This window comes from Pan paniscus, chromosome 19, assembly GCF_029289425.2.
Source record: "Pan paniscus chromosome 19, NHGRI_mPanPan1-v2.0_pri, whole genome shotgun sequence".
In the NCBI taxonomy this organism is placed as follows: domain Eukaryota; kingdom Metazoa; phylum Chordata; class Mammalia; order Primates; family Hominidae; genus Pan; species Pan paniscus.
In genome coordinates, this window is record NC_073268.2 from 53,227,054 (window position 1) to 53,246,951 (window position 19,898).

Below are 19,898 nucleotides of genomic sequence, written 5' to 3' on the forward strand. Positions count from 1 at the left end.
GGCACCTGAAGGAGGCCGAGGTGCTGCTCAAGGACCTCCTCCTGGACGAGGACAAGGCCCGGCGGCTCAAGCACCTGCAGGCTGAGGAGACTGAGAAGGAGTGAGTGGGGCTGCGGCAGGGCTGGGGGTCCCTGGGGAAGACCCAGGCCCAGCCCTGACCTGCCGGCCTGGGTCGGCTTCTTGACAGCATCGAGCAGCTGCACGAGCAGGTGACCCAGGAGTGTGCCGAGTACCGTGCCCTGTACGAGAAGATGGTGCTGCCGCCCAGACGTGGGATCCAGGGTCGACTGGGCACACGTGCTGGAGCAGAAACAGGTCAGGAGCTCAAAGTCACACCCCAGTGTGATCAGAGGGCGATACGGAACTGCATTTAACCCAGGGCCTGACTGTAGGCTTGAACAGTCAGGGTGTAGGGGTGGCTCAGGGGTCTGGGCAGGGAGACAGCAGAGGAGACAGTGCAGTCAGGGAAGACTTCCTGCAGGAGGAGGCACATGAAGAGACCTCAGAGGGGTGAGAGGGCTCGGTTGGATCAGGGTGAAGTAGTGAGGAGAGGACAATTCCAGAAAGAAGGAGCAAAGGCACCTGCCAGGAGGAAGCCTACGGTTCGATGGGACTTGGGGATTTCTGGGCAGGTGGGCAGAGCCAGGTCATGGGGCATTCTGATCCCTGGGTGAGGAGTTGTGCTTTGATGCCACACAGAAGGGGTGTCATCATGACAATAGAGGGACAGTGGGGAAGGGCCCGGGTGGAGCAGGGCGTTCTGAGGGCCCTAGAGCTTGGCTGGAGGTGTCCAGGCAGGAAGCACTGAGGCTGGGTCACAGACAAGGCAGGATGGAGCCTGGAGCTGGAGACTTCTCAGAGGCTGAGCCCAGCGTCTGGGAACCAGTGGGACTCAGGGGCCACTGCAGAATGGCCTCTGCAGTGGCCACCCTGCAGAGCAGAATGGCTCACCCTGGGTGAGCTGCAGGGCGTGCACCCGGGCTGCTCCCAGGCTCGTCCACGCTCTGCCCAAATGACCAAGTCCACTTCTCCGGGTGGGAGACGTGTGGGGTTCTCTGGCTCTCCACCATGGTCCTGTGGTGACTGAGCCGCCGGCTCTCCTGCAGCAGGAGGTCTGCGCAGGCCAGTATGGGCCGGGCATGGCGGAGCTGGAGGAACAGATCGCGGAGCTCAACATCCTGCAGAACGAGATCAACGACCAAGGAGAGCAGCTGCGGAGCCTGGTGGGGCCCGCCCCGTGGGTGAGCCGGGAGGATGTTACATCCGGGGCCAGCCCCAGCCCCTGTTTTTCCAGTCAGAGCCGGAGCTAGATCGGCTGGGCCCTGGGGATAGGGGTGGGTGGGGTATGGCTTGCCCAGATCTTAGGGGGCCGTCTCCCTGCGCCCCACCTCTCACGGGCTTGTTTCTCCCCTTGGTCAAGGCAGGATGCCGCCACCATCCGGAGCCAATACCGAGACCTACTGGTGAGCAGGAGGGAGGGTCGGGCAGGGTGGCTGCAGGTGGGCCTGGGTGGCCGCCCGGACCCTGCCCGGGGCCAGTGTTCCTGAGCGCGGCCCAATGGCGCCTTTTGCCCCCCACTTTCTCTCTCCCCACCCTGCTGCTGGCGGCGGGTCCTGAGCACAGAGGGCGGCGTCGTGGCGCGGGCAGAGCCTGGGCAGCCTGTACACGCACTGCAGGGCTGCACGTGGCAGCTGAGCGCCCTGGCGGAGCAGCAGTGCCGCATCCTGCAGCAGGACTGGAGCGACCTCATGGCCGACCCTGCGGGCGTGCGGCGGGAATACGAGGTCGGCTGGCAGAGGTTGGGGCCAGGCGGGGGCGGCCAGGGCCATTCTGGTCCTCACCGCTGCTCCCCACCCGACTCGCCCCCAGCACTTCAAGCAGCACGAGCTGCTGAGCCAGGAGCAGAGCGTAAACCAGCTGGAGGACGACGGCAAGCGCATGGTGGAGCTGCGGCACCCCGCGGTGGGGCCCATCCAGGAGCGCTGGGGGCAGGGCGAGAGTGAGAAGGGACGTGGTGGGCGGGGAAGGGGGGGGTGGACGTGGGTGCGGGGGCGGGGCGTGGTCCGAGGGCTCCGTGCTGCGGTACCCAGGCCCACCAGGAGGCCCTGAAGATGGAGTGGCAGAACTTCCTGAACCTGTGCATCTGCCAGGAGACCCAGCTGCAGCACGTGGAGGACTACAGCCGGTGAGCCCTCGGGCAGGCGGCAGGGGCGGCAGGGGCGGGAGGTCCCACAGCACTCCTGCCCACAGGAGAGGCACTGCACCTCTCAACTAGACAGAGCTGGCAGGGCGCAGTGGCTCACACCTGTAATCCCAGCACTTTGGGAGGCCGAGGCTGGCGGATCACTTGAGGTCAGGAGTTCGAGATCATCCTGGCCAACATGGTGAAACCCTGTCTCTACTAAAAATACCAAAATTAGCTAGACGTGGTGGCGCGCGCCTGTAATCCCAGCTACTCAGGAGGCTGAGGCAGGAGAATCGCTTGAACCCAGGAGGCGGAGGTTGCAGTGGGCCGAGATTGACCCACTGCACTCCAGCCTGGGTGACAAAGAGGGACTCCACCTCAAAAATAAAATAAAATAAAATAGAGCTGTGTGGTTGCCACTCGGTCCCAGAGGGAAGGAAAGGCATGGGCACATTCTCAACAGGGTGAAGCGGTTCCCAGGGGGGTGAAAATTGGTTCTTAATGGCAGAAAAATAACTGTTTTTATGCATGAAGTACAGATCCACATACAGCACCTAAACTGTATACAGCATATCTGTGGTACAAATATTTCATGGGGGCCAGGTGTGGTGGCTCACACCTGTAATTCCAGCACTTTGGGAGGCCGAGCCAGGAGAATTGCTTGACCCCAGTAGTTCCAGACCAGCCTGGGCAACATAGGGAGATCTTGTTTCCATAAAAAATAAAAATAAAAACTAGCCAGGCATGGTGGCTCGTGCCTATTGCTTGAGCCCAGGATTTTGAGGCTGCAGTGAGCCATGATCACACCACTGCACTCCCGCCTGGGTGACAGACTGCGACTCTGTCTTAAAAAAAAAAAAATCCTGGTGCAATACCTCATGCCTGCAATCCTACCACTTTGGGAGGCCGAGGCGGGTGGATCACTTGAGCCCAGGAGTTGGAGACCAGCCTGGGCAACATGACGAAATCCCATCTCTATAAAAAATATACAAAAATTATCTGGATGTAGTGGTGCATGCCTGTAGTCAGAGCTACTTGGGAGGCTGAGGTGAGAGGATCACTTGAGCCCAGGAAGTCGAGGCTGCAGTGAGCTGTGATCACTCCACTGCACTCTAGCCTGGGTGGCAGAGCAAGACCCTGTCTGTTAAAACAGAACAAAATAGAGCTGGGGCTTCCTTTTCCAGTGGGTGTGGTGCAGGGGGCACTGGGCCTCCCTTGGACCACCCGGTTCTCTGGGGCCCAGCCTCAGCTCTCTGTGGATGGATTGGGTGGTGCTCCTCCCACTCACTGGCTTCAGCTCATCTGCAGAGGAGGCGGCATCGAAAGATGGGTAGAAAGAGATGGGGGAGAGACAGAGGAGGCTGAGAGGGAGAGGAGGATGGAGAGAGCAGAGAGAGAGAAAGACAGATGGGGAAAGGGACAAGAGATGACAAGAGAGATAGAGAAGCCAGAGAGGCAGAGGGGGAGAAAGGGAGAGAGGGAGAGAGGGAGAGAGAGACAGAGCAGGAGGCCGGGGCACTCTGGGTCCCAGTTTCCAGTGCAGTTGTAGGTAACCATCACCTAACTGCATGTGCAATAAAGCCCTCGTGCCTGCTGCTCGCAGCCCCTGAGAGTCCTTCCTCCTGGAGAATAAAACCTTTGAGGGCTGCCCTTCCTCACTGGATTTTGGTTGTTTCTAATGAACTGAGTCATCCTGTCTATCACCTTCCCGGGCTCATGGCTCCACTGAACGCTGCCCCCTCGGTTCGGGAGAACCAGTGGTGCCCCCATCTCACCAGGCTCCCAAGGAAGCTTGTGACCTTGGCTTGGGCCCAAAGTAGCCGGGTACCCACTGGGGCTCTGCTTCTCCCTTCACTAAGAGAAGAAATAGACCAAAGAATGGTCTGCACAGAGGGCACCTGTGCAAACACCCAGGGAACCAGGGAGTTGAGCCGTCTTCATTTCCTAACAGACACATTCCCTTCTGTGCCTCCTTAATGAGGGCATGAAGCACAGTATGCGTGTGTCCAGCTGTGTGCAAAGGCATGTGTGTGTGCATGTGTGTTGTGGGGGCGTGCAGTAGGCAGCAAGGAAAGGGCAGCTCCTGCTCAAAGCTGCAAGTCTCTCTGAAGGAAAGATCAAGATTCCCTGGACCACAGCAGGACAGTGTTTTCATTTGCATCCATTTTTATTAGCATTTAAACCTGTATCTTGAGTAGCATATAAACTTTAAGTTGGTTAACTGTTCTTACAAGCATTTACACAGTAAGATAAACATATGATAATATACACTGAAATTATGCACCCTGCACCCCGCCGTCCCCACCCTGGCCAGAATTATCTTGCAAACCTACACCCAGCAAAAGATCCCATAGTGCACTTTGGGAGGTATAGACAGGAAGCCTGAGTCTCCATCGCTCATTCCATCTTTTCACCAGCTGTGGGCTACCAGGCTGCATTGGTTTGCTAGGGCTTCCTTAAAGTACCACAGACTGGGCAGCTTCAGCAACAGAATCTCACTGTCTCACAGTCCTGGAGGCTGTAGGTCCAAGATCAAGGTGTCAGGAGGGAAAGTCCCTTTCCAGGGCGGTGTGGGAGGGCTCTGTTCCAGGTCTCTCTCCTGGTGTGTAGGTGGCCTTCCCGGTGTCTCTTCACCTGGTCTTCCCTCTATGCATGTCTCTGTGTCCAAATTTGCCCTTTTATAAGGACATCAGTCATATTGAATTGGGCACCCCCTACTGATCTCATTTTTCATTTTAACTTATTTCTATAAGACGCTGTCTCTAAATAAGATCACATTCTCAGGCACTGGGGCTAAGGACATCAACATAGGAATTTCAGGGGACAAATTCAACCCACCACATAGGCCCTCCCCGAGGCCACCTCTGCGTCATCTTTGTCTACAGGCAAGTTGGCATCTAAAAAGTGTCTGCCCAAGACATGCGTCTGGCCCATGGTACAGCCAGTCCACACGGCCAATGGTGAAATCCGGGTGGCATTGTTTCCTCACCGCCATGCCTCATGCAAGCGGCTGCCTTCTTATAACGGTGGACACAAATCCCAGCACTGGTGCAGACGCTTGCTGGCTGTGGGTGAAGTAGCCCCATGTCAGTGTGCTGCAAAGATGCAGCTTAGAATGTTACGGCTTGTGTGAAAGATACGCAGATTTCTATTCCTTCCAATCTGTGGTTTCAAGTTCTGCTTGAACCCAAGGGGCTCTATAGGGTGCTTCTGGAACAGCCGGGGTGTTAAGGGTGCTGAAAAGGTGTTAGGGTGCCTAGGCTCAACCCCAGCTTCAATCACACAAATAATCTTGTTGACATGATTTTTGGTTAATTTTTTTTTTTTTTTTTTTTTTTGAGACAGAGTCTTGCTCTGTCGCCCAGGCTGGAGTGCAGTGGCCTGATCTCGGCTCACTGCAAGCTCCGCCTCCTGGGTTCATGCCATTCTCCTGCCTCAGCCTCCCAAGTAGCTGGGACTACAGGTACCCACCACCACGCATGGCTAATTTTTTTTTTTTGTATTTTTAGTAGAGACGGGGTTTCGCCATGTTAGCCAGGATGGTCTCGATCTCCCGACCTCATGATCTGCCCGCCTCGGCCTCCCAAAGTGCTGGGATTACAGGTGTGAGCCACCGCGCCTGGCCTGGTCAGTTTTTTAATTGATCTTTTGTATAATTTTTTTGTTTAAGAAAGGGATCCTTTGGCAGAAAGAAAATCTGAAACTCTAAATACTGTCCATTTTATCCATATATTGGTCATACCCCCAAAATATATCCTGATTCCAGCATTTGTCATGACCGCTTTAATCTGAGCTCCCATCATTTTTCACCTGGATAACTGTACCAGTCTCCCCAATGGCCTCTCCACTGCCACCTGGCCCCTCCACAGGGCTCAGCGAGATTTTTCTGCAAAGGACCTGGTAGTAAGCATCTTGGGCTTCGTGGACCCTGTGGTCTTTGTTGCACCTACTCAACAGTTACTCAGCTTCGCCACTGCAGCCCCAAAGCAGCCCCAGACAAGAAGTGAACACAGGGGAGGAACTGTGGCTCCAATAAATCTTTATTCACAATAGGAGGGGGGCTTCATCTGGATTGTGGGCCATAGTTTGCCCACCCCTGCCTGACTTCATGGCAACACTGACCTTCGTATTTATGCCTCTTAAAAACATGTGTAAGCCGAGTGCAGTGGCTCATGCCTGTAATCCCAACACTTTGAGAGGCCGAGGCTGGAGGATTGCTTGGGAGCAGGAGGTCCAGACCAGCCTGGATAACACGGCGAGATCCTGTCTCTACAAGAAACCATTTCAAAAGCAGCCAGGCATGGGGGCCCACGCATGTAGTCCCAGCTATTCAGGAGGCTGAGGTGGGAGGATTGCTTGAGCCTGGGAAGTCAAGGCTGTAGTGAGCTGTGTTTGGGCCACTGCACTTCAGCCTGGGTGACGGAGCAAGACCTTGTCTCTCTCTCTCTCTCTCCATATACATATATATACATATATATATGTATATATATATAAAATTTATTTATAGTGTGTGTAATGGTTGTGTACAAGACACACCTTTAATTAATCACAGCCAACCCTCAAATAATACGCATAGTGTAGGACCCTTACAACGTTACACTCCCAGCTCTTCCCCCCACCCACCTTTTGTTTTCTTTCTTTCCACAGATTCTGTGTCCGTCTTCCTCTCCTCATTGACTCTGCATGAAGGGGATTTCTGGTGGGGTAACGGTAGCAGGCGAGAAATGAAGTACCAAGAAACTAGCAAAGGGTCTTCTGGTTGTCTGGGGACAGTCCTCCTGTCATCCCCAGCCTAGTCTCAAGGGTTCTGGGCCGGTCACCCTGCTGCCTCTGTGCTGTGTCTCTGGATCTGGCCTCCATGGGAAGGACCCTGGGAGACCCAGCAGAGTGGGGTGCCTGGGTTGACAAACATCTTCCTGTTCCTCTGGCTATGTGGCCCAGGAATAGGCCCAGACAGTGCATCCAGATGTGCGAGGCCACATCACTGCCCCCTTTGAGATGGCCCAGAGGACCTTGTGGCACAAGCGTGAAGCTCAGCACCCGGAGCCTGGGACAAACTGCCCCTCCCTATGTCCTGGAGTTGGGGTCCAGTCCCGAGAAGACTCTCAGTCACCTGTGGGTGCTGATGAGGGGAGGGAGAGGTCTGTGGACTGAGAAGGGCCATTGGTAGGGGACTCTGAACACCACCGCTCAGGGGTCTGGTCAGTGGGGGTCTGGTCAGCAGAGATTGAACTCTGGGGCTCAGACACAGAAAACCTGTTCAGTGACCCTTTCTCCTTTTTCAGCTCTTGCCGCACGTGCAGAGAGAAAGGAACTTCCAGTGCCCGCTATGGAGCCACAGCCCACAGCATGGGGAAGTCCCCATCCAGAGGCAGTGCTGCAGCTAGAGGTAGCTCCAGAGTCCTCCAGGCCCTGCACAGATACAGCCAAAGACCAGCAAAGCGACAAGCTGCCAGACCTCATGCCACCTGCCGTAGCCACTGGGCTCAGCCCTGGAGCTGAGAGCATCGCTGGAGATAGACGTGGCAGAGAAGAGGTTGCGAGCATGGCCCCAGCCAGCAGCTCACACGCTGCCAGACCTCATGCCACCTGCCGTAGCCACTGGGCTCAGCCCTGGAGCTGAGAGCATCGCTGGAGATAGACGTGGCAGAGAAGAGGTTGCGAGCATGGCCCCAGCCAGCAGCTCCCACGCTGCCCCTAGTCCTGGGCATGGAGCGAGCCTTGGTGTCAGAGACCAGGGTGTGCAGTCTGAGCTCCTCTACCTTACTAAAGAGAGGCCTCTTTTATTTACCAGAGCCACAGCCCTGCTGCCTCAGGACCTTTTCATTCTGCCGGTGCTGGGGCTGTCTATCTGCAAGCTGGAGGTGTTGAGAGCAGGAAAAGGAGGCTGTGAGGAAGGGTTCGGGCAGCTCCTCCAGCTCTCAGAGGTGGCCTCCTCCTCCAGGCATGGAGGTCTGTCCACTACTGGGCTTCTGGGCTATTTGCCCCTGATTTGCTCCCTGGTACGGGCTCTTCTTAACAGGCAGGCAAGGGGTGCGGGGACCAGGCGAGGGCTTCAAAGGGTACAGTACCAAATCTTCCAAACTCAGCACTTGTGCCCTGGGGTCTCCAAACTGTCTTCTGCCCTAGGATTTATTCATACTGTTAAATTACCAGTTTATGCAAATGATATGTAAATAAAGCTCAATTTTTTGAAACTTCATGCCTTTTTGAACTCCCTAATGTTAGATGGTGTTTTTGAGGCTATCTGAAAATCTCTGATAGTTGTGTCTTTTGTTGTGGTTGTTTGTGTGATTGAGTTACCACCACCAAATCAACTGTTATTGGAAACATTTCAGGTATGGCTTTTAGAAGACCTGGACCTACTCTTGCCTGTTTTGACCCTCCAGTTTATTGTGGAAGGAAGGATCATGTGGTTTCACGTCTCCGGCAGATCAATCACTTTCCTCCATCCATAGCAGGGAGGAGTCATGGCACCCCAGAGGGATGAAATACTGCTCCCCAAGTATTTCTTATTCTGTCTCTTCCTCTCTCTCATTCCCTGCTCCACATCTCTCTTTCTGCCTCCTTTTCCAGTTCTCTCTCCCTCCTCATCTCACTGCATGCCACTGTTCAGGCTCCTGGGGCTCCACGTGGATGGGCGGACACGGGACTCCTAGGCTAAGTTTCACGGCACAAGCACAGGGCTGCAGGACCTAGGTCCCCCACCTCCCAGCACCCTCAAAATGAGAGGTGTGGGGTGTGCCCGTGCTCTCCTGGGTGGGCGCCCCACGCTCCAGGAAGCAGAAACTGCAGGACAAAGCTGGCACAAGTGACATGCCCACATGGCTGCCAGCTTCCCTCTTGGGATCTGCTGAGGCCAAAGCAGAGGACACCTGTCCACAACCGACCCCGCACCAGGGTGGGGGGAGGGGTGGGTTTGGGGGTGAGAATGGGGATGGGAACAGCCACTGCAAAGCAGTCCCTGGCTGGCTTCCTGCCCTGCACCCTGTCATGCAAGGCCTCTCCTCCCGCCCCACCCCTGCCCCTCACCACCTCCACCCCTAGGCTGTCCAAATCCAGGCTCCAGAAGTCTCCCAGGATCCAAGAACTAAGGGCAACCACTGGGCTCCGCAGCCCCTAGTCCATGAGTCAGCCACCCCTCTGCATGCTGACAAACCTTGGCTGTCACTTATCCTCCACCCCAAACCAGCCCCAGCCCCATCCTACTGCAGGCCTGTGTGGCTGCTGGAGAAGCCAGGCTCCTTTCCTCACCCCAAGGCTGCCTGATACACTTTCTGGATCCTGGAGAAAACTGACCCACTATTCTCATACTGGTGCAGCTTCTTCCAAGACCTCAAAATTGGACAACGTGAACTTGTCTTGTTTCTTGTCTCTTCTTGCTAGGACTGTCATGGGGACAGTCCGAGATGGGGGGTGGGGGGAAGACAATGGATGAATGGATGGATGAATGGACATCCCCCCACCAGCATTACCACCTCCTCCCAAACATAGTCCTGAGAGCTCTATTTCCTGGTAAACTTCCCCCTTCCCACCCTGGTCCAGGGAAGCCCAAAGGCCAGCGCCCTCCACCCACCCTTCCTGGGGTCCACTCTACTGTCTGCTTGCCCAGATGTCTTAACCCGGCTTTACCAAGCTAGAACAGATAGCAGGGATGAGCCCCCAGCCTGTGCCAGGAAGATTTGCCAAAATGTTCTCAGTTTAGAAGCAGGGGCAGTGACGGGGCTTAGGGATGACCCCAGGGTTGTCACTCAAGTAGCAAGAAGGGCAAGGAGCCCTGTTTCCTGCCCTTACCCTGGGAGAACTTGGCCGGGGCTCCACAAGGCCCTGCAGGGGCAGCAGGAGAGCAAATCCACGCTCCTTTTGAGGAAGTCACCACCATCCCTAGGAAGCAGCAGATGGGGGCGCACTGGCAGAGCCCTCGCGTGCTATAGGGCGAGGCCAGCAGATCTGTACTCAGCCTCAGCCCCAGGGGAGCTGCAACACAGACTGAGACCCTCACAGGTTTGGCTCTGTGTCCCCACCCAAATCTCATCTGGAATTGTAATTCTCCTGTGTCAAGGGAGGAACCTGGTAGGAGGGGATTGGATTTGGGGACAGTTTCCCCCATGCTGCTCCCCGGATAGTGAGGTAGTTCTCAGGAGAGCTGATGGTTTCAAAATGTGGCACTTACTGGTTCTCCACTCACTCCCTCCTGCCATCTTGTGAAGAAGTGCCTGCTTCCCTTTCACCTTCTGCCGTGATTGCAAGCTTCCTGAACTGCAAGTCAATAAAGCCTGTTTCCTTTATAAATTACCCAATCTCAGGTATTTCTTTATAGCAGTGTGAAAACAAACGAATACAGTCCCCTTCCCTGAGGTGCCTTCTCCTTAGGCAACCAGCTGCCCCCATGCTCCTCCTCTGCCCCCTGGTATTTCCTTTCCCCTCATGAGGCCCAAGTGATCCACATGGCCAGCCCCAACCCCATCCTATTGCAGGCCTGTGTGGCTGCTGGAGAGGCCGGGCTCCTTTCCTCACCCCAAGGCTGCCTGATATGCTTTCTGGATCCTAGAGAAAACTGATCCACTATTCTCATACTGGTGCAACTTCTTTCAAGACCTCAAAACTGGACGACATGAACTTGTCTTGTTTCTTATCTCTTCTTGCTACGGCTGTCATTGGGACAGTCCGAGATGTGGCAAGAGCTGAAAAAGGAGAGCTGCTCAGAGCTGAAAAAACTTGCTCAGTGACCCTTCTCTTTCGTCCTCATGGTGGCTTCGTAGAGTGGGTGCTGTTCCCGAATGTACCCATTCGACAGGTGAGACATCTGGGGTCAGAGAGGCGGTAACCGGCCTGGGAATCAGACATGACCCTGGATTCTGCTCTCAGCCCTGCTGTGTGCCGTGCTAGACTTCAGGCCTCAACCCTGAGACCTCCCTGCTCTAGATCCCAAATCTGCCCAGATTTCCGATCCCGATGGGGCAGAGCCTGGCCCTGGCAGAGACACTGGAATGGATCCACTGTGGGTGGGGAGGAGGGAAGGGTCCTCAGAACACACCTGGGGCCTAAGCTGGGTCCTGATGGTCACTGTGGGACCCACTGGACACACATAGTCCCTTGTCTGGGAGTGGCATGGGGAGCCTTCTGCCCTTGGGCAGTTGTGGAAAGTGAAGGAGCCCTGGAGGGCTGGCTGAGGGGAGACTATCTTCCCTTGTGTTCAAAGGGGTCCGGGCACTGGGGTTCTCCCCAAGTATTTCTTATTCTGTCTGGCCTCGCTTTCCTTTTGCCCTGAGTATTCTCAGGAGGGACGGTCCATCTAGATGTTCTCCAGGAGCAAGGACCCACTCTTCTACATCAGTGACACAGGAACATGAAGCCCCCTCCTGCAGGGACAGCTCAGAATGGTGGAGTCCACAGTCCGTCCCTGAGAGACATGGTTTCCATGAGCACAGTGGCTGCTTTGGAGACAGTAGATCATTTTTATCCCCAAAACCAAACACACTCCTGCTCAAATGGCGTTATTCTTAAAGCAGCTTCACTGGTTAGACTGAAGGGCCATGGTAGCCCAAGTGATGAGCGGGGTAGAATGGAGCAATCAGGAGAGATCTTGTTCCTCATAGGAAACTGGGCATCTCTGTGGCCCTGAGCATCCCAGGAGGCCGATCGTACAGAGACCTCTGGTGCCTGACCGCAGTTCACATCCACATCCCCGGAATAGCCCATCACAGGCTCTTCACCCTTGGCAGGTGGACACCATTCAACCTGCCAGGGCAGGTGTGTGCTCGTTTCATGGCATATGGGGACAACGGGATTCTCTGTCCAGGTCCCACTCTTCTCGAGTCCTTGGGAACATGCCCACCCCTGCTTAGGGTTTCAGACTGCAGAGACCCATGGATGTGTGGGCCACGGGGTTTGGACCCTTTTTACCAGAGTGCAGTGGTGGAATGAAGGTTATACAACCAGCCAGCATCTGGGAGCCCGGTGGGAGCAGTTCAGGGGTTCTCTGAAGCTGTTGGGTACAGTGTAACCTTTAGACAACTTTGTCTCACAGGATGGACATGGTAGAGGGCGCGGATAGTGTGCAGGCATAGAAGCGGGAGGACATAATTATGAAGTATCAGAAGGTACAGTTCGGTCTGCTCCTTGGAGGGAGGCCTCTTCCAGTGCGCCCTGGTCAAAGGGTCCTGGGTTCCCTCGGAGCACAGGGCAGGGACAGGTGGCCAATACCCCCAGGCCCTTGCACCCTTTACCTTGGACCCCTCACCAAGGCTCCCTCTGGGTTACAGGGACACCGAGCTGGGCTGCCAGAGGACAAGGGGCCTGAACCTGTTGGAATCTACAGCAGCGTTGATCGCTTTGGGATTCTGCAGTGAGTCCTCTGTGCTCCCCTCACCCCTAAAGCAGCTGTCTCAGCTCAGGGATGGGTTTGCTTTTAGAAAGGCCTTTCTGACGCAGGACATGTCTCGCCAGGTGGGGCCAACCTCTTTTCCAGGGTCAGAACTCCTCCCTGGCTCCCCTGCAGGTCCAGCCCAAGATTGTTGTTAGGCCAGAGGTGCAAGGCCCATCTAGGGAGCCGGTGGGAATGGAGAGGGGGCTAGGCCAGGCCCCTGGGCTCTCAGCGGTTCTGTCGGCAAGTTAGCACAAGAGGAGTGGGGCAGCCTGAGGTTCTGGCCCTGTCTACCAGGAGACAACCCCAGTGAGATCCAAGGGTTGTGGCCACAGGGTGAGGAGACACCTGGCCCAGCCTCAGGGCTGCTGTCCAGCAGGTCTCTCAGAGCCCACCTGCCCCTGTCCTCCTCCATTTCCCTAGAACTACAGCCCTCACTGTCCCCATGGGGAAGGGGGAAAGGTGTGGGGACAGTGGGGGCTTTGGCCCAAAGAGAATGGGGGAGAAGATGGGCAGGGCCCCGCTCTGGGCATCTCATGATGAGACCAGAGAGGCAGCAGGGCTTGTGGCTAAAGACCCTGGGTCTGGTGCTGGGAAGGGATCTGGGGCCAGGTAAGAGGAGCCCAGCCAGGAGCCCATCCCTCGGGGATCATAGGATGGAGAGACAGAGGATCCCGGGGGAGGTAGGGTGGGAGGGAGCTGATGAGCCGTGCCACTTCTGAAATGCAGGGTGTGTGGCTCAGATGCAGGGAGAGGCAGGTGGATGCTGGGAGGTCAGAACCTGCAAGAGCCTTGGGGCTGTCAAGTGGGATGGGCCCCTGGTGCACCCAGAGTACACCGGGCAGGTCTCAGGGCAGGCTCCCTTGACCCTGGCGGGGTGATGTGGTCACTCCCTGAGGGACTCCTGTCAGGGCCCGGTCACCCATCCTGGGTGGCCCCCATCCCATCTCAGGGCTAACCTTTCTCAGCTCCAGCAGAAAGCACCACCTTGAGTCCAGGACGCGCAGCCCCATTGTGCAGCGTGACCACCCCCCATGCCAGGGCCCCAGTAACCCCAGCCAGGCTGTCCCTGCACTCCTTCTTCTCCCAGGTCCTGCCCCTCCTGGGAGTCAGCCCCACAGGAAGGTCCTTGTCCTCCCTTCCCTGTGACTTCTCCTGGGCTGAGCCCTGAGCTGGATAGGGACAGTGCCAGTCCTTTCTGGGGGTCGGCTCCTAGGCTTGGGTGGCTCAGGCCCTGTGCAGGTCCTCAGCTCTGCCTGGGTTGCCTTACAGTGAGACGGAGCTGCCTCCTGTGACTGCACCGGAGGCGAAGGTAAGAGCCTGATGCATGGAGGGGCTGGTCCAGGGACGTAGGGACTGGGCGGGTGATCAGTGAGGCAGAGGAAGCAGCTGGCCTGGGCGGTGGCGGGTGAGGGCAACACGCTGTCACTGGGAGGGGCAGCAGAGACCTGACCCCAGTTGCTGTAACTTTGGCAGTTTGATAAAATTCCAAAGTGAGAACCACAGTCCTGGCTTGGGGGTTTCTGCCCGCTTGTGTCAGGAACCCACCTAGAGGCTGGGATCTAAGACTGGTGTGTCTGTGGCCTGAGGATGGCACATCCTGGGGTCCCAAAGCCAGCCCACTGGCGCTCATTTGCTCAAAGGCTCTCAGCCCTTAGGGTCTGCCCTTCCCTGGCTCCTTCCAGCTGGGTCCCACCAGGGCTCCAGAGCCCAAGACCCAGCATCCACGGGCGGCTCTGGGAAGCCTGGCAGCTCCGCTAACTCCAACATTCCTCATTTGGCAGCAAATTCGGCAGGAGAAAAAAAGAAAGAGCAAGTGGCTGGAAATGCTGGGCAAATGGGAGACATATAAAAACAGCAAAAAGGTAATGTGTGGAGGGAGAGGCCCCCGGAAGTACTCTCTGCAGAGACAGAAGAGAGGCACCCATGGCTGTGGCCTGGCACTGTCAGCCTCTCAGAGGGCGGGTGGCACACTGTCCTTGCACAGAAGACTGCAGGCCTAGTCGTCGGATTGCCTGCCTATTCGTGCAAGCGTCACCTTGCTGGGAGGGAATCTGAATCTAGAGCTGGGACCACCTGGAGCTCAAGGCTAGGGATGCCTTGGTGACCTGAAGGAAGAAAAAGATTCAGATCACAGTTTCGACTCTGAGTGTCCATCCACTCTTTCAGTCCTGGGAAGGGAGACCCTGTCCCAGCTTGATCTCACCTCTACTGAGGAATCATGGGGCCAAAACCGAGAATTTCCAGAATCCCTGGGCTCTGATCCTCACTGGGGTCACCCCATGGCCTGTGACACCAGATTGTTTTCTGCCCACAGCTCATAGATCGCATCTATAAGGGCATTCCCATGAACATCCGGGGCCTGGTGTGGTCAGTCCTCCTGAACATTCAGGAAATCAAGTCAAAACACCCCAAAAAATACGAGGTACGCTCAGCCAGAGCACAACAAACAGGACAGGCTGTGTCAGGGGCCCAGGCCTCCAGCTGGAGGGAACATCAAGCCCAGCCTGGGGGGGTGGGGGGGATGGTCAGATGCACTTCCTGGGCACAGATGGTGACATAGTCACCACAGATGAACTCGGCTCTGGTGACCCTCCCTGGCTTCAGTAACAAGCCAAAAAGCAGCTTTCTGCACAAGGAAACCTTCCTTCTTTCCTTCCTTCCCAAAGCGCTGACTGTGGGCTGACTGCCATTTGGGGCAGGGAGTCTTCCATCTGTTCTGAGGCTGCTTCCTCCTCTTGGCCCTGCCCTACAGATCATGAAGGAGAAGGGCAAGAGGTCTTCTGAACACATCCGCCAGATCAACCTGGACGTGAGCAGGACTCTCCAGAACCATGTCTTCTTCAGGGATCGATATGGAGTGAAGTAAGCCTACGGGAGCCACAGGGTCCCAGAGGAGATGGGGTGAATGAGAGGGATGGGGACTTTCCCAGAGCAGAAGCCAGTGTCACCCAGGAGGGATGACAGAGCTGCCAAGAGCTCTCCTGGCCCAGGGAGCAGCCGGCACCATGAACCGAGCACCTCCCTGGTTCCAAGCCCTGGGCCAGGCTGGAACATGTGGGGCCAGAACCCAGGAGGATCCTGAGGAGACAGAAGACAGCAAACAAAATCATGCATAATGGTGAAAGGTGCTCTCCCTGACCCACGGGGACCCATGGTAGGACCCACGGGAGGGTGGCAGGATGGAGGGCCCATGAGCCTCCCCAGGCAACACTGACAGCACCAAATGCTGGGAGAATTAGGGGTCCTGGAAACTCTCATCCAGGTCTGCTGGGAATATGACATGGCACAGCCACGTTGGCAGCCAGTTGGGCAGTGGCTCACAAAGCTCAATGGACTTGAACCACGCGTCCCCAAGGTGTCACAGATATTGAACCCACTGATTTGAAAACTGACATCCACATGAAACCTGCATGCCACGTTCACTGCTTGATTCCTCATCAATCACACACGAAGCCTTCGGGGATGGCCTTCAACACGGGAATGGGGAGAGACAGTCTGGTCCTCCTTTCAAACGGAAGACCCAGTGAGAAAAGGGAATGAGCCAGTGATGCCCGCAGGAATGTGGGTGGATCCTAGATGCATTTTGCTAAGGGAAAGAAGCCAGACCCAATAAGCTACCACAGTAGGATTCCCATTCCTTGGCCATTCTGGAAAAGACCAAACCATAGGGACTGAGAAGCAGTCTGGGTGGCCAGGGGCTGACGGATCGGGGAGAGGCTGGGTGCATAGGGGAAACCCTGGAGATTTGGAAGATCAGGAGTCACTCCAGGAGGGGCTGGAGCGGTGGCCGGGAGACTCTGCACACTGGTTTGGAACCGTGGAGGAACTGTACACCCAAAGACTGAACTGGCATGTGTGCAAACTGAAAAAAAAAAAAAATCCTTCAGAGTGAAAAGGATCGGTCAACTCCCTGTACAACTGGGCTATTTGTATGTCACAGATGTGGATTTTACTGAAACATTTCTTCAACAATCTCAGGCCCTGAAAGTTCACTGCTTATCTGGCGAATCACCTGAACCTGAAATGGGATTCGTTGTTAGGATTTGTAGACAAAGTGAAACTAACAGCATCTGCACAAACCAAACCCTAGCCCCCTTTCTCTGTTTCCTAGGCAGCGGGAACTATTCTACATCCTTGTGGTATATTCAGAGTATAACCCGGTGAGTATTCCCGGCAGTGAGGTTCCTGGGCCGTATTTCCATATTCACAGGAGTGGGTGTCTGATGGGGGTATCGTTGCTTCTTTTAAAGTTAGTATTTGTGACCCACCAGGATATAGGAGGTAGGATTCCAGGTCACTGCTGGCATAAACCTCCAGGCAAGGGGGTGGTCTCAAGGGGTCAAGCTGAGACACAAAGGACTTGGGGCCTGGATTCCTGGTGTCACCTGGGCCTGTCACCTGGGCACTTCTCAGAACAAGAAATGACGCCCTCCTCCTGGGGCTGCCCCAAAGCCCGGGAGCTTGGCAGTGTCACATGCAGGACGGTGCTCTCAGGAGACATTTTGGACAAGGTGCTTAAGTGCCTGATGGACTTGGCTCTTGTCATGAAATGAATTTGCATCCTGAGGGAGCCTCTTCAGAGGAAGCCTCCCCAGTCACCTCTGCCCTCTCCAATGACATGAGTCCTCCCAGGTGACCTCGGCCCTCCCAGGTGATGTCCTTCCATGGCGACTCTGGCTCTTGCAGGAGGTGGGCTACTGCAGGGACCTGAGCCACACTGCCACCTTGTTCCTCCTTTATCTGCCTGAGGAGGATGCATTCTGGGCACTGGTGCAGCTGCTGGCCAGTGAGAGGCACTCCCTGCTGGGTAGGTGAACAGCTGCCCGTGGGGCCTCATGCAGCCAGACCTGGGGACAGCCACCGTGGCCAGGTGATCTCGGCTTTCAGCCAAGGCACCATCCTTGTGTCGCCAGCTTGTTGGAAGCCTTTAGGATGTCTCTGCTGAGGGTCCCACAGGAGTCCGCAGCTGACCCCCACAGCCCAAGTCAGATGCCTTTCATCCCCATCAGCAGAGGGCATCTCATCCTCCCCGTGGCCACCCTCTGTGTCCTGGAGCCACATCCTCCGGCTCTGACTCTGTGCGGCTGACTCTCCCCTCCCTGAGAGTCCTCCTGCCCTCCAGCTGCCCAGGTTCCTGCTGCCCTTGGTGCCCACGAATGGGCTAACCAAGCCCAGGTGGCAGCATCTCCTCATCCTGTGTCCCCTGGCCCAACCCCACTTCCACGAGATGACCAGGAAGCCCAGCACCCACCGTGTTCTGGCCGCTCTGTTGTGACCTCAAAGTCAGGCTTGCCCTTTTTGCACCCTAGCCCAGGAGGCCTCCAGGGGAACCTCCAGCCAGGCTCCAGGGGATGTTCTTGTCCCACCTCCCCAGGGCAAAGGCCGCATGGTGGGGTCACCAGATGGGAGGGTGGGAGGCCTTCGGGTTTGGGGGCCTCTGCAGCTGCCCAGCTCTTGCAGCTGATGGCTCCACATCTTGGGGGAAGGCTCTGATTTCATGATGGGCTGGGGGCTTCTCAGGATTCCACAGCCCAAATGGCGGGACAGTCCAGGGGCTCCAAGACCAACAGGAGCATGTGGTACCCAAGTCACAACCCAAGACCATGTGGCATCAGGTGAGTTTATTGTCCCCTCGGCTCTTCTCAGAGGCCTTGCCTCCCGTGGGGCTGTAGGAGCAGGGGGACTGGAGACCCTCGTGGGACTGGTGACTGGCGGAGTCCCAGCCAGGGCCTGACCTGAGACGTCGGGTTCTCCATGGGCTGGGAGTTTGTTTCCTTTCCTGCCCTGGAGGAGACAGAGGCACAGGGATGGGGGCCCAGCTCCCGCAGAGCAAGTCAAAGGTCAGTGTGTCCACTGAGAGTGTGGGAAGGGGACAGTGTTGTGGGGAGCTCTGGACACCGCCCAGTGTTCTGCACTAGGGGAAGGGTCTTCAGAGGCCCTGGAAGATGGAGGTTTTTAGGGCAGCCCAGGGGGCCCTGAGCACCTCTGTTCCTCCCATCAGGACAAGGAAGGTCTATGCGGACAGTGTTCCTCATTAGGCTGCCTTCTCCGGATGTTGATTCAAGGGGTAAGGAGGCATAGGGAGACCCTGGCTCAGGGACCCTCCTTGCCCTGCAGTGCCCTGCTTCCCCAGTCCGGGGGTCTGGCTCACTCCCAGCCCACAGGAGGCTCAGGCGGGTCCCCGAAGGACACACAAGCAAAACCCTCTGCCCAAGAGGGGTCATCCCAGGGCAATGGCTGGGGCTCAGGCCCAGCCTCATGGGCAGACTGGGCCAGGACCCAACTTGAGAGGGCTCAGGGAAGCCTCAAGCCCTGGGCAAGCCCCTCTGTCCAGGAGCCACATCCCCACTCAAATGAGTGCCCCCTGTGAGGAGCTGCAAGACCTTGTCTGACCCAGCATTCTGGATGGCTCAGGCGACCCTCATGGGGAAGGTCACTGACTCTGGAGACTGAAGCCCCAATGTGTGCAGCTTGAGCCACCAGCCCCAGCCTGGAAGGGCCAGGTTGTCTCACACCTGCTGTCCCCACAGATCTCTCGGGCTCACTCTGCGCCTGTAGGACGTGTATTTGCTGGAAGGACAGGTGTTGATGCCGATCAGAAGCATTGCTTTTAAGGTTCAGAAGAGTAAGTCTATGTGTACCCAGTGGGGCCTGGGGAGCCCTGCGGTCAGACCCGACTGGCCCGAGGGCAGCTTCCTCACACTGTCCTCATGATCCTCTGTTCTGGCCCAGAGGGAGGTCTGGCCAGGTGGGCTGGGAAGGGCACTGTGATACCGAGCCCATCCCTCACATGACCCAGATGAAGGTCAGGAGTGTGGTGAGCACTTCCCTGTCCAGATCACCCCCCAGCCACAGTCTCCTGTGTACATCTGGACGCCTGGGGTGGCCACAAAAGGATCCGGCACCGCCCAGTGGGAGACTGAAGTGGCCACGGGGTATGAGCTGTGACCATTCCCAGGTAACTGTCCTGGCCTGATATACACCCTGTCCCTAGAGCGCCTCATGAAGACATCCAGGTCTGGCCTTTTGGCATGTTTTCGGAACCAGTTCTTCCATACCTGGGCCACAGACGATGACACTGTGCTCAAGCATCTTAGGGCCTCTACGAAGAAACTAACAAGGAAGCAAGGGGACCTGCCACCCCCAAGTGGGCTCCAGTGCCATGTCCCCTCCCATGTCACCCTCTGGGGCAGTCAGTAGTGAGGGAGTGCCCCGGACCCTCAGCCCTACTACCTGGGCCTTCCCCTTCACCTTTTCTTCCTTCTCTTCCTCCTGGACTCTAAGAAAGTACAGGAGGCCCACCAGTCCTCAGGGCAGGCGCTCAGTGTGTGTATACTGGACATG

General features: G+C 56.5%; 1 protein-coding gene across 1 annotated transcript; it reads left to right on the forward strand.

The window, feature by feature from the left end:
- Positions 1 to 12,273: 12,273 nt before the first annotated feature.
- LOC129394456 (TBC1 domain family member 3F-like) lies at positions 12,274 to 19,560 on the forward strand. Its single transcript, XM_055101810.2, has 10 exons — positions 12,274 to 12,288; positions 12,451 to 12,533; positions 13,824 to 13,863; positions 14,336 to 14,416; positions 14,869 to 14,976; positions 15,307 to 15,416; positions 16,666 to 16,714; positions 17,241 to 17,361; positions 18,075 to 18,169; positions 19,549 to 19,560. The coding sequence occupies exons 1-10, from the start codon at positions 12,274 to 12,276 to the stop codon at positions 19,558 to 19,560; spliced, it is 714 nt and encodes a 237-aa protein (XP_054957785.1).
- The last annotated feature ends 338 nt before the right edge of the window (positions 19,561 to 19,898 follow it).